The 13,184-nt window shown below is 34.0% G+C and overlaps 2 protein-coding genes across 3 annotated transcripts; both read right to left on the bottom strand.

The window, feature by feature from the left end:
- Positions 1 to 6,692: 6,692 nt before the first annotated feature.
- Positions 6,693 to 8,477, bottom strand: LOC145953050 (uncharacterized). Its single transcript, XM_083066581.1, has 3 exons — positions 8,344 to 8,477; positions 7,371 to 7,543; positions 6,693 to 7,269 (listed from the first exon to the last, which is right to left on the bottom strand). The coding sequence occupies exons 1-3, from the start codon at positions 8,474 to 8,476 to the stop codon at positions 7,201 to 7,203; spliced, it is 375 nt and encodes a 124-aa protein (XP_082922707.1). The 5' UTR covers position 8,477; the 3' UTR covers positions 6,693 to 7,200.
- On the bottom strand, positions 7,873 to 11,257 carry LOC109793112 (Regulator of Vps4 activity in the MVB pathway protein). 2 transcript variants are annotated; one of them, XR_003803534.2, is made up of 6 exons: positions 10,743 to 11,257; positions 10,257 to 10,360; positions 10,000 to 10,171; positions 9,484 to 9,603; positions 8,661 to 9,387; positions 7,873 to 8,489 (listed from the first exon to the last, which is right to left on the bottom strand). XR_003803534.2 is itself a non-coding variant. In XM_020352583.3 (5 exons), exons 1-5 carry the CDS (start codon positions 10,926 to 10,928, stop codon positions 8,731 to 8,733), a joined length of 1,239 nt encoding a protein of 412 aa, XP_020208172.1. In that variant the 5' UTR covers positions 10,929 to 11,256; the 3' UTR covers positions 8,536 to 8,730. The 2 variants fall into 2 exon arrangements, 1 of the variants encoding a protein (XP_020208172.1); XM_020352583.3 differs by lacking the exon at positions 7,873 to 8,489 and having other exon boundaries at positions 8,536 to 9,387; positions 10,743 to 11,256.
- Positions 11,258 to 13,184: the final 1,927 nt, after the last annotated feature.

Here is a 13,184-nt window from a genome sequence, read left to right as displayed (position 1 = left end):
AGAGACAAGATATTACCCTTGATGAACCTTGGCTCTAGATACCACTTGATGGAGTAGTTCCTTCCATGGGTGATGACAATGGTTGAAAGAAGACTCCTTGCCCTTGATCTAGGCTCATCAAAGGTAGGACAAAGGGAGGTCTATGGTGGAAAAAGGAAGCTAGGCGAGAGATAGTGTTTAGGGTGGCGGAAGCATATGGTGAAAGGTGTTTGGTTGCTCACGGTTGGCTCACTCCAAAGGTAAATGGAGGCCACTCTAGGGTTCTCACTCTCCAATGGTGGAGATAGGAGAAGGTTAGCCAAAGGTAACCTAGTGACTAAGGAGAGGATTTGAGGCACAAAAAGGCTCACTCAAATTCATATATTCCAAAGTATTTACAAGGTGTGGGGTGTTGGGTATTTATAGGAGGGGAGGCATCTAGGGTTGCATTTGGAGTGTGCATGGCCGAAATTCACAAGGCTAATGCAGTCCAAATGAAATGCCAAATGAACCCTAGATGCTACTTGGTGGCCAAGGATGGAATCTATGGGTTTAGATTGACTATATCTAGGTGCATGATAAGACCATGCAACCTTTGCCCTCCACTTGGGCCTAAGCCTTTCTAACACCAAAAATAGGTCCAAGATCACCAAAAAAATGCGTCACCTCCTCATGTAACACCCTAGCCCAAAATTAAAAACCCTAATCATCTAAAGTACCCCATAATACAAGGGTAAAATAGGAAATACAAGGGAAAATAAATTCTAAGTCCTAAACACCCCAAAATACAAGGGTACAATTGGAAATACAAGAAAATAAATTCTATGACTAAAATACCCCAAAGTACAAGGGTAAATTTGGAATAAAGTAATAAAATTCTATACTACTCAAATTGGTCATGAACCATGTGATGGGTCTCACATGAAGTGAAGTACCAAGGATGGTCCTCCATCAGTAATCTACTACGATGTGGAGTAAGAAATCGACCACTAGTACTAAATGAAGACTCAAAAGTAATGGTTGAGATGAGAATTGCTAGAAAGTCTCTTGCTAACATTTGCAAGGTTGGGTATTTTAACCCATTAGTCTTCCACCAAGCTAAGATATCAAATTGTTCATCTAAATCAGGCAGTGTTGTCTCTTCTAAATAATGATCCAATTCTAACTTGAAATTTGGTATGTCACTTCTCTTTGCAATCTTATGTTTTGAAAAATTTGACCTCCAACTTTCTTTTCTTCCAAGAACACCCACATCTACTACATTTGGGTTTGAACTTAGAGATGAAGAAGACAACTCTTTACCCTTGACTTTAATGGCATACTCTCTTACCAAATCTTGACATATAGGTATTACACTCTCAATTTCATATTCAAAATCCTCTCCATAAATTTGAGGGAAAAAATAATTTAACAAGTCAATGTTGTACTTGGGGTCTAATATAGTACCTATAATCATCACCCCATTCATCACACCCCAATACTTGTGAAATTTAGTAATCATATTTGTACCCATTTGATGAATAATAAAACCTTTTCCCAATACTTCTTCCTAGATCTATTTACTAAGAAGCCTTTTGCTAGAGTCCCTTCGCCATCATTAATGATGAAACCTCATCAAATTTGACTTTTGTTGATGACTATAGGACATCACCAGATTTGTCACTACCATAGAGCCCCTCCACCAAATTTGTTGTCATCGTGGAACCCTTCCACCATCATATTGTCGTGAAAGACTCTCAACGACTTTAAACAACACAATGTTTCACTTTTACTTGATGGGAAATGGGTGATAACGACGAGGAACTCACAAGCTCAAATCTTTATGTTGTTGTTATTGAGTTTGGTTCTAGCATCAAAGGAAATGGAATCTGTTAAATGTCTTTGTTTCAACGTCATTGTGATTGATAGGGTGATTGTCGATGATGCTCTGATGTTGACTTATAGAGATTTGTGATGCTTTGATATTCACTACTTTATTAGTTACTCATTGGAGACTTTGAAAGAAACTGAACAAGAGAGATATTTTTAATTAACTACTAAAAAGTACATGAGATATTTTAGCTATCTACAAAACTGCCATGAAAAGAGTTTTTAATAAACCCTAACAAACTTAAAACAGAATTCACTATATTACAGATATGTACACTAATACCCCCCTCAAACTCAAGGGGAACATTTTTCAGAGGAAAAACTCTGCACATTGGGTTTTCACCTAAGAAATTCAAAATGAGCTTTAGAGAGAGGATTTTTCAGTACATCTGCCTATTGATCTAGGGCTGGAATGTGAAAAACACAGAGTTTCTTTGCTAGAACTTTTTCATGCACAAAGAAAACATCAATCTCCATGTGTTTGGTACGACTATGGAACACCAGATTGTGAGCAATGGATACAACACTCTGGTTCTCACATAGAAGAATTGGAGTAGTAAAAGGAACTTGCAACTTAGTGAGAAAAGTAAAAATCCGTCAGTTTTATAGTGGTTTGAGCTAAACTTCTGTACTCAGCTTCAGTGTTGGAGCGAGCAGTGACTTTTTGCTTTCTGGACCACCAAGAAATCAAATTTGGACCAAGGTAGATAGCTTCCCCTGAAGTAGATCTTCTATCATCAACATCAGATGCCCAATCAACATCACATAAAGCTTTTAGAGACATAGGGACATCAAGAGAAGTAGGATGAAGATGTAGTCCATGAAACAAAGTACCTTTAAGGTACCATAAAATTCAACCACAACCCAGTGAGATTCTAGAGGCTTGGCCATATATAAATTGGCAGACTTTTTTTACTACAAATTTGATTTCTGGTCTAGTTAGAGTGACATATTGCAGAGCACCAACCACTAAATGATATAGAATAGGATCTGAAAAGAGATTAGCCCCAAATTTAGACAATTTGCAATTAGAGATCATAGGATAGGAGATGGAATGAGCTTCAGCCATACGTGTTTTATGAAGCAAGTCGCGAATGTATTTGCTTTGAGTCATGACTATAGATGAATCAGGTAAGTACTTTATTTCAAGACCAAGAAAATAATCTAGATGACCAAGTTGTTTGAGAGAGAATGCTGCATTGAGTTTGGTTGTGAGTTGTTGAATCAAAGTATTGGAGCTTTTGATGATGGTGATATCATCAACATATACTAGTAAATAGGCAACATGACACTGCTTTTTGTAGATAAACAAAGATGAGTCACATTTACTACACAAAAAACCAAACTGGATGAGTGTGGATTTTAACCTATCAAATCATTGTCTTGGGGCTTGTTTTAATCCATAAAGTGCCTTGTTCAATTTACAAAAAAGGGATTTGTCTCCAACTTCAAAACTAGGAGGCTATGTCATATACATAGTTTCTTCAAGTAAGCCATTCAAGAAAGAATTATTAACATCCAATTGAAATAGTTCCCAACCATGTAAGGGAGCAAGAGTAAGTACAATCCTTTTTGTGATTGGTTTCACCACTGGAGGGTCTCATGAAAATCAAAACCATGTATTTGATGAAAACCCTTGGCTACCAACGGAGCTTTGTATTTATTAATGGAGCCATCAACATTTTCCTTGACTCAAAAAACCTATTTGCACCCAACAACATGTCTATTAGATGGTAAAGAGACTAAATTCCATGTCTTGTTCTTCAAAAATGCATATTCTTGTTGCATTGTAGCTAGCCAAATAGTATCCCCAAGAGCTTGCTTAATTGTTTTAGGTTCATAATGAGTAAGAAGTAGGGAGGGACAAATTCTAGGCTTATGAATATCAAATTTAGAGCGAGTTTGCATAAGATGAGTGTTTGTAGTAGGGGTTGAAATAGAAACAGAAACAAACTCAAAAGAAGACTGTAGATAAGTAGAGGGAGATTGAATAGGGTGAATAGAAGTAATATTTGGTGTGTTGCAAACCTTAGGTGTGATAGAAGATGTAGTATGAGTAATTAAAGGACCACTAGTTGTAAAATGAGGCGGTGAAGAGGCTTGAGGAGTGGGAAGGGGATTAAGATTGGAGTTTAAATTGAAATAAGAATATAGATCTTTTACAGTGTTAGGAGCACTAGGAAATAGATTAGCATAAGGAAATCGATGTTCATTAAACAAAACATCTTTTGAGATCTATACTCTTCCAATAGATGAAAGACATTTATAGCCCTTGTGTGAGAGAGAGTACCCTAAAAACAAACACTCTTCAGATATGAAATTAAGTTTGTGTGAGTGGTAAGGTCTTAATAGAGGAAAACAAGCACAACCAAAAGATTTGAGGAAGTGAAAATCAGGATTCTTATGAAAAAGAGTAGTATAAGGAATAACAAACTTGAGAGATGCAGTAAGCAACCTATTAATGAGATATACAATAGCGGTAAAAGCATAATCCCAAAACTGTAAAGGAAGAGAAGCATGGTGAAGTAAGGTGAGGCCTAAGTCAACTATATGCCTATGTTTTCTCTCAACCAAACAATTTTGGTGATGTGTATGTGGACAAATGAGTCTATGAGAAATACCATGACTAGCTAAAAAGGTAGTGAAGGGTCGATATTCTCCACCCTAATCAGGTTGAACCTGTTTTATTTTAGTATTAAGCTGCAATTCAACCATGGATTTAAAGGTTTGAAAGTTAGACAATGTTTCAACTTTAGACTTTATAGGAAAAATCCAAGTGAACCTTGAATAGGCATCAATAAAAGACACATAATATTTATATCTAGCATAAGAGGTAATGTGAGAAGGTCCCCATATATTAGTAAAGATTAGTTCTAAAGGAGAATAGACAGAATTAGAAGTATAAGAGGGTAGTTTATGTGATTTGCCCATACAACAAGAAGAACAAAAGTGAGAGTCAATTTTATTGGATGGAGAAATTTTACAATGATTCATGACAAGTTTCATTACATGACTATTTGGGTGACCAGAATTTACATCAGAATTTGCGTTTACATCAACTCTAACAACACTAAACAAAGAGATAATTGTGGCTAAACCACTAGAAGAGGACAATGATGTAGATGAATGATATTGAAGTTGGAGATTATTGAAGGAATAAAGACCATCAGCTCTAACAACTCCTTGAAGAAGAACTCTATTCGTCCCCTGAGATTTGACAAGACACATGTGGGGATGAAATTCAATGAAGACTAAGTTATTTTTGGCAAATTGGTTAGCACTTAACAAATTTTTAGTAATGGAGGGAACATGTAACAAGTTGTTAAGTTTAAAAGTAATGTGTGAATCATTAGGTGACACAAACGAAGAGAAACCAACACCAAAAATACTTAAAACTTCACCATTCCCTATGAAGATTTGATTTGGACCATCAAAATGGCTAAGTTGCTTGATGTTTTGTGGCTCACCAGTCACATGAAAGCTAGCCCCTGAATTTGGAATCCAAGAGGTGTTGCCATTTCCTTGAGAGTTGGAATTTGTCAACAATGCACTTTGTTGAGTAGTGTTCCCTGAATTAGTGTTTGGATTAACCCAAGTGTTTGAGGATTTGAAGGATCCAACAAAGTAAGGAATGAATTGTTGTGTGGCTAGATCAACAAATGAGAGAAACTCTGGAGGTTAATAGGACGTGTCAGACTTAAAATGGAAGACATTCATTGTGTGACCATACTTTAGACAAATTTGACATTTAAAATTAGCAAACTTGCCACCACCACGATCATGACTGAAGTTACCACCACGACGACCAGCACCACCACTAGAACCACCACCACGATTACCACTTCCATGAGCATATGAACTAGAGTAGCCTTAAGTATAGTTCATTGATGGACATACCAAACCTTGTGTCTCTTTAATATAGTGAACGAGACGAGTTTCTTGACTGAAGAGAAGAGCTTCAATTTTAGCAATGGAAGGCATGCGCTTCTTGCTTTCAATGACTGAGACAAATGGTGCATAATCAGATGGAAGTCTTTCCAAAATTGCGTCGACGTATTCTTCATGACGCACCGGAACTTATGGAAACTTGCTTTGGAACCAGATTGATATTGATTCCTCTTCAAGCTTTTCCCTAGACCTTTGGCTCCTTGGTTCTCCTTAAACTTTTCCAAAGCCTCCAATGATGGATGAGCTTCAGATTTCACCAAAGATCGGTGAGAAACACTCTTCAAGAGGCGCCACTCCTTGGAAGAGATAAGCCACTTCAATCCTCACCACACTCTTGCTTGAAAAGGATAAGAGAATTGGATGAATATCAAAGAGTTTGAGACTTTTGGAAGAGAGAAAATTTTGAACAAATTTTGGAAATCTCTCAATATATGCTTCAAAAGTGTTTACAAAGTGAAGGAAAAGACTTATATAGTGAGGGAATGGCTTGTGGTGCAAGCTAGGCTAACTATTGTTCAAGGAGAACCATGGTTAGCCTTCTTACAGTCAAGCTAATCGATCTAGTAACTTGAAATCTTGTGAAACAAGCTTCTAACTTAGAAGCTTGGGGAGTAAGCTAAGCTAGAAGCTTGTAGCACAAATTATCCAAGTGTGTGGGAGAAGCTAGAAGAGCTAGGCAGCTAATCTTGTTTTCCTTCACTTAATTCAATCCAAAAATGTTAGAATTGGTTTAGTTGGGTTCACCTAATGAGGGTGACCTAGCTAAATCAATTCCTTGTATTAAATGGAGCAAACTAAGCCCAATATGTAAAAATTAGCCTAGGCCCACTACAGACCCAATTGCTAGCTTCACCTACACATTTTACTATTTGTCACCCCACTTCTACTACTAAAAATATGAAAATCAATGAACCTTAATACAAAGTCAAATGGATCAAAAGTCTTCAAACATTATACCCTAAAATCCTAAAAGGATGACCTATAAGAAAAGGAAAAGGTACCTTACAAATATAAAGGAAAAATACACCTATACAAGTATCTACTATATACAAGGTACAAGAACTCAAACTATACAAGATATGTACAAAGAGACTATGAGACTAAAAAGAAGAATCATACTCAATGCTCATATTGAGTAAAGCTTTAAGAAGCACCTCCTCTATAGAAGTCTCCTTTCCTAACCATGAATCTAGTTAAAGGCCTAATGGTCTTCAAGTGTGAGCTCTCCTATGAATTAACCTTCACCCTTCTTGATCTTACCTCTTCCAAAGGCATCCTTGGATATTGATTTCCATCATGAACTCCAACTCCTGCAAGTTCATCAATAAAGCTTTTGATCTTATGAAGATACTCTTCCATCGATTTGTTTTCGAGACGAACAATAGGCATGGCAGAGAGCAACTGTCACGCACAAGATTTTGTTTGAAGACCAAAATACTCGTGAGTCTTCTCCCAAACTTGATAGGAGTGAGTCTATCCAAGAACACGAGAAAAAACTGACTAAGAAAGAGTAGATTGAAGCTAAACAAGTAACGTTTGATCTTGAACTTCGCATGCAGAACCACCAGATTTACCACAAATTGTTGTAACTTGTGCGATTTGATCACTGGTTCAACTGGTTCACCATATTGCTTCCAGTGGAGATAGTTCGAATCATCAAGCTTCTCAGCAATGGAGTTCAGAAACGATTGAGAGATAGAGAACTGAGATGCGGAAGCCATAGACGCACTTTGAGAGGAAGAAAACCCTAGAATACGCGAAGAGGAAGAGGTTTTAAAAAATTGACTCTAGGTACCATTTGAAAGAAACTGAACAAGAGAGATATTTTTTATTAACTACTAAAAAGACAAGACTACATGAGATATTTATAACTATCTACAAAACTGCACAAAAAGAGTTTTTTAATAAACTCTAACAAACTTAAAACAGAATTCACTATTTTACATATATGTACACTAACAGAGACATACACTTTGGTTATTTCATTGACTTGTTTTTACTTGTCAAACTCCGATATGACTAACAATGTTGTTTTATTAAAATCTAGATTAAAATTACAACATTGAATACTATATATAACTCCGATATTTGAAGTTGTTCTTCATTACCTCTAATCTTATGATTCAATGTAAATTATAATTCACTGTTCAAAAATTAACCAGCTATTTTTATTTTTATTTAGAATCTGCATTTGATAACCTAGTCTAGTATTATGCTTCAAATTGACAATCTGATATGAGAAATAATATAAGAAGGTTAATGTTGGGATCCAATCCAAAGTATGAGGCTTGAGTTTCACATTTTGAAATTGAAAGTATGTGGGATTTTAGCGTGGGGTTTGAGGCTTTGGTTTGGACTGTTCAATTACAACAACTAGTTTTTATAGCATGGTTCTCTCAAAGTTCTTGAGAGTTGAATACCACATTGGAAGTATAAGATTATAGTATGAAATATATAAGGCCTTGGCCTCTCCAGTTACTGTAGCTAGTTTTTGTGGTATAGTTCTCCCAAGTCCCAAGGTTCTTATCAGTTAACAATTGGTTTAACCTGATGTCAAATAGGAGATCCCATTGAAGATCAATTTGTAACTTCGAATTCTCTTATTTTTTAAGGTTTCTTCTACAGTCATATATTTCCGTGTATGATCAAATATCAGCCTGTTTCCCATGTCCATGTCCATGTCCAGAAGGTACCTATTTTTATGTCGTAATTGCAATAAAGAAGAGTGAGAATCCCTGATTATATTTTTGCATCCAACTAATTAAATTAATCATTTAAATAAAGAAAAACATATTGACATTCTGATGGCAAATCCATATTACAAAATTTAAAGAACAAAGCAACAGCACACTTAGCTAAGTTACCAGCAAAACTTCAATCATATGCAATGCAACATTGCGTGCTACTTGCACCCATTACTCAGTAATTTTGCATTCATCTTGTCCTCACTGAAATTGGCCTCTTCTGCAAATCCAACTGAGGCACGCTCTGCATCTCGGATCCTGCCACTGTATTTAATACTAGTTTCCTAGAACCTGAACCAACCTCAATTCCAGCACCATACTCTGAAGAAGTCTTAGAAGATTGATTTCTTTTATGTTCATTATCAGTCTCTTCATCAGTTTCATCAAAAACTATTTCCTTTTCCAAAGGATCAGCATCAATTTCAGCCCCCTTCAAAATCTCATCGGTTGAATTGCAACTTATAATGTCTTTTGGCCTTTTTATGTCATCTATATCCTTGTCAAATTCTTCTTCTGTTTCACTGAGGATTTCATTTTCTTCCGGTGGAGGCCTCACATTATCATGTCCATCATCCTCTACTTTTCTTGGTTGGGGGCTTGGACTATCATGATCATCAGGATCATGTGATTCAGATCGGGAGAGTTCCAGTGCTGCTCTTGCAGCAGCTGCAGCATATGCTGCTGACTCAAAAGCTGCTTGTGCTGCATCAGCCACGTCCTTGTACTTTTGCCTGCCCTTAAAGGAATCAGTTAACTCCTCATCTTTCCCTCTACTAGGCAAAATGCTTGCATTCTCTTCCTTTTTCTCAGGTTCATGCAGGTTTTGCTTTTCCAAATTGAAGTGTTCCTAAACAGTTCACATCAGATGCCATAATTAGTTGTTTTTCAAATGTAAACATAAACAAGGAATTGCAATTTTTTTCTGCCTTGGATTATTCTATACCTCAACCGACACAGAAGTTTCTTCAAGCTGCAGAACAATACCATTCTCAGAAGCAATGTCTTTGAGTGCCTTCATTCTGATCTCCAAGCTTGGCATCCTTGTTGACATCTTTTGTATAATCTATTAACAACCATATAAAATAGGTAACATTACAGTTTCCACATAAAAATTAATCAAAATTAGTATGCTCTCTGCACACATTCTAGCTTGTACATAAATCCTGGCTCCTAACAAGTCCAACTGGAAAAATAAAATTGTGGGTAGGTATTTGGAAAAATTCAAGTCCCAAAGCCTATCCTAGATCATTTTAAAGGGTTATCAACCATTTTGTGTACACACCAAATTTAATAGTGTTGAGTTTGAGTAAATGTATTGAAAAAAATCCAAATCTCACATTCAAAGATAACACAAACAGGAAATATATAAATGAGGGATAACCCTCCCCTTTAAACCAATTTGTAAGATTGAGTTAAGGTAAAATCCACATTTTAAGAGAAGGAAGGTGGACATGTATACCTGAGGATGAACTCCACAGTTATTCCTCAACTCGATAGCACGAGCAGCAAATTCCTTGCCAAACCGCGTGGTCAGAACACCGCGAATCTCTTGAATTTCTGGGAAATCTCCACACCTAGAAGCTGCATAGAGTAATCCAGATGCTGCCTCCTTCAGTTCCTCGGGACATTCTCTATAACAACAAGACCAGATCCATCATTTCAAAAAGGAAAACAAAACCAAAATTTTTCACTCAACACAATCACAAGTAAACCAACCTTTCTTGTTCAATGAGGTGGACCCTTTCAATCAAGAGGTTGCAGTATCCCTCAATCATGTCATACACATCCAACATGTTCTGATCCTTTATCACATGCTCAGCCTATCAAAACAACCCAGTTTTTCAAACCCAAAAGAAGTTAGTTATATATGTGATAAAAAAACCAATTGAGAAAAAAATTCGCAGAATATTATCTGATCACAAATCGTCATGTATACCTTAAAAGTGATGCTTACCATGATTTGGATTGGTTAACATTATAATTTTTTTTAACGATACATCAAAATTGAACAACACAAAGATAAAACTTAGACTGAGTATCATAGATGTTGTTCTCATAACTGGAATTTACGTGTATGTAGATCCAATTCTAATTGGAAAACAGTATCAACTGCACCGCATATGATACTGTATATAAGTTTTATCCAAATAAAAATATTAAAAAAAAATAGGTTGGTGGGACAAGTGTATGATAATATCTTACTCTAAGTGAGGCTCGTTCTTGGTGACCAAGTTGGAGGAGTTCAAGCACATCAGAACGTGCATGTCTAAGGCGAGCATGGCGCTGGTTCTTGAGAACAGCTATGCGTGAGGTGGCAAGGTTAACAGTTGCCTTGAACTTTGAAGCCTTGAAGGTTCTACCAAGGAGAGCATCAAGCTTCTTACCCATTTGCACGTACCTTAATTAGTTCTAAACGATAAAAGACCAAAACAACACACCAACACCAAGTGTGGTTGATGGCAATGTAAGGTACGAACTTATGGAACAAAGAAGCAGGCTCAAACTTTCATGAAATGAGATAGAGAGAGAGAGTGAGAGAGAATGGAGGTTTTATATGGTGATTTGAGAACATGGGCAAGTTGGCAAATTGACTAATATGTCCTCTGTAGAAGGATTTTTTGTTTCAATGTTTTTCCTTTTGGGGTGTTGTTGATTGCAAGAGTTTTCTTAGGAAAGAAGAGTCCAGCGGTGGGGGCACGAAGAGGAACCAAGTCTTCAACGCGGTTGGCGTGTGAACGTTTCAAGGAAGATGAAATGCGGCTTCTCAGTTGCCACCTTCTAGGAAAATTACATGAACGAAATAGTGGAAAGCGAACCCAAAAAATCATTGTTTTGTTGTGACCATTTGGTTAGATGCATAAGACGGAAATCCTATGGTCACACTCAGATCCTTTTCTTAGGTCAATTACTACATTTATTACTTTTTTATTTATTTATTGTATATATTTAAAATGACTTAAACATATTTTTGGTTTCCATGAAATAAGTGTCTTGATTTTAATCACACTACAACAAAATTTCTTTATTTTTCATTTCTCTAAAATTTGAGATCATTATTTTAAAATTTATAAGAAATGAACAAATTTTAATTTTAGTTCTAATAAAATACTTTTTTTTTAATTTTTATTTATGTAAAATTTAAAGTGATTATTTTTCTTAATGTTCCTATTTTAAGATAAATAAATAATATTATTTTTCCCTTCAAAAAAATAATATTATTATTTTGAAAATTTATAAAAATTTGTAGATACATGCATAATTATCAAAACCAAATCAAATCAGTCCTAAATTAATTTGGTTGGCCCATAAAACTATTTTGCAATAAACCAATAAAAAAAGTAATAGAACCCATTTAAAACTAGTCAGAGTTGAAAATTTTTTTCGGTCAAACTGGTTTAATTATGTCGAATTAAAAAGTATTTTTATCTAAAAATTTAATTTAAATAATTTAATAATACATTTAATAAAAATTAAAAATTAAAAAAATTATTTTTAATAGTTATCTTATAAATATAATTTAATCATTAATATTAATTTGTAACTTTTAATATTATTATCTCTAGTAACTTATATTATATTAATTTAACATTTTTTTATTTTGAATATAAACTTGTTATTATTAATAAATATTTTAAATATTATATTATACTTAATTTAAAATTTTACATATACATTAAATATTAAAAACTTATAAATAGCGTTTTATTTTGATTTTTAATGTTATAAAATTATGGTATTATATTTATTTAATATTATTTTTATATTTATTATTATTATTATATTAATACCAGTTTGATCATGATTTAATCATGGTTGAACCATTAAACCTTAAATCGGTGTTTAGACTAATTTAACAACTAGTCCAATTTTTAAAGCATTGCTAATACAATATCAATTACATATGTGAATGTTACTAGAGATGATCAATTGAAATTATAATAAATCCAAAAATAATTTTAAATGATTACATAATAGTGAAACTAAAAACAAAAATTTCAATTTCAGAGGATAAAAAAAAAAAGTATAGGAACTAAAAATCAAAAGTAACTTATTTTACTAGACTAGAAATATTTAAGTTATTAAAAATTTATTAAATGATAATAAGCATTGTTATTAAAAATTAATATATATATATATATATATATATATAATACGTATATGTCATTATTTTTTTGTTAATTAATTACCAGTTTTGAGCCAAACCGCGTAATTTAGCGATCAGAATTTTATTTCTATTAATTAATAAAGTCAGATTTCAGTTTATAAATATTTATAGGAAAGTTAAACGGGAAAGTTTATGAAAAAGAATTTCATTCATTTTCTTTCATTGATTTTTTTAAACTATTTAAATACGTTTTAAATCTTATAAAATAAATAACTTTTGATTTTGTTCATGTACTTTTTTTCATATCCTCTAAAATTCAAATTATTGTGTTTAATTTTTATTAAATTAAATTATAATTTTAGTCTTTTTTTTTCATCAATTTATAATTTTGGTTCCTCTATTTTATAATAGAGACATTTAGTCTCTCTAATTTAAAAAAAAATATATATATAAAATTTTGATATTCTCAACAAATTAACATTTATTAATTATTAAATTTTAATATTTACTCATACTTAAGTGATGTGACATTTCATAGC

This window comes from Cajanus cajan, chromosome 11 (genome assembly GCF_000230855.2).
Source record: "Cajanus cajan strain Asha chromosome 11, NIPB_CcT2T_4, whole genome shotgun sequence".
In the NCBI taxonomy this organism is placed as follows: domain Eukaryota; kingdom Viridiplantae; phylum Streptophyta; class Magnoliopsida; order Fabales; family Fabaceae; genus Cajanus; species Cajanus cajan.
The sequence above is the reverse complement of the archived record's forward strand: the minus strand, read 5'-3'. Positions and strand labels throughout refer to the sequence as shown.

Excerpts from the sequence above, each read along its gene's own strand:
- LOC109793112 (XM_020352583.3), bottom strand. The coding sequence starts at position 10,928 with ATGGGTAAGAAGCTTGATGCTCTCCTTGGTAGAACCTTCAAGGCTTCA. Across the intron at positions 9,604-9,999 it reads ACTGTGGAGTTCATCCTCAG|ATTATACAAAAGATGTCAAC; the intron begins GTATACATGTCC and ends GGTTGTTAATAG. Across the intron at positions 9,388-9,483 it reads AAACTTCTGTGTCGGTTGAG|GAACACTTCAATTTGGAAAA; the intron begins GTATAGAATAAT and ends TGAACTGTTTAG.
- LOC145953050 (XM_083066581.1), bottom strand. The coding sequence starts at position 8,476 with ATGGACATGGACATGGGAAACAGGCTGATATTTGATCATACACGGAAA. Across the intron at positions 7,544-8,343 it reads GATCTCCTATTTGACATCAG|GGTTTTCTTCCTCTCAAAGT; the intron begins GTTAAACCAATT and ends CGCGTATTCTAG. Across the intron at positions 7,270-7,370 it reads ACAAGTTACAACAATTTGTG|ACTCACTCCTATCAAGTTTG; the intron begins GTAAATCTGGTG and ends GTTCTTGGATAG.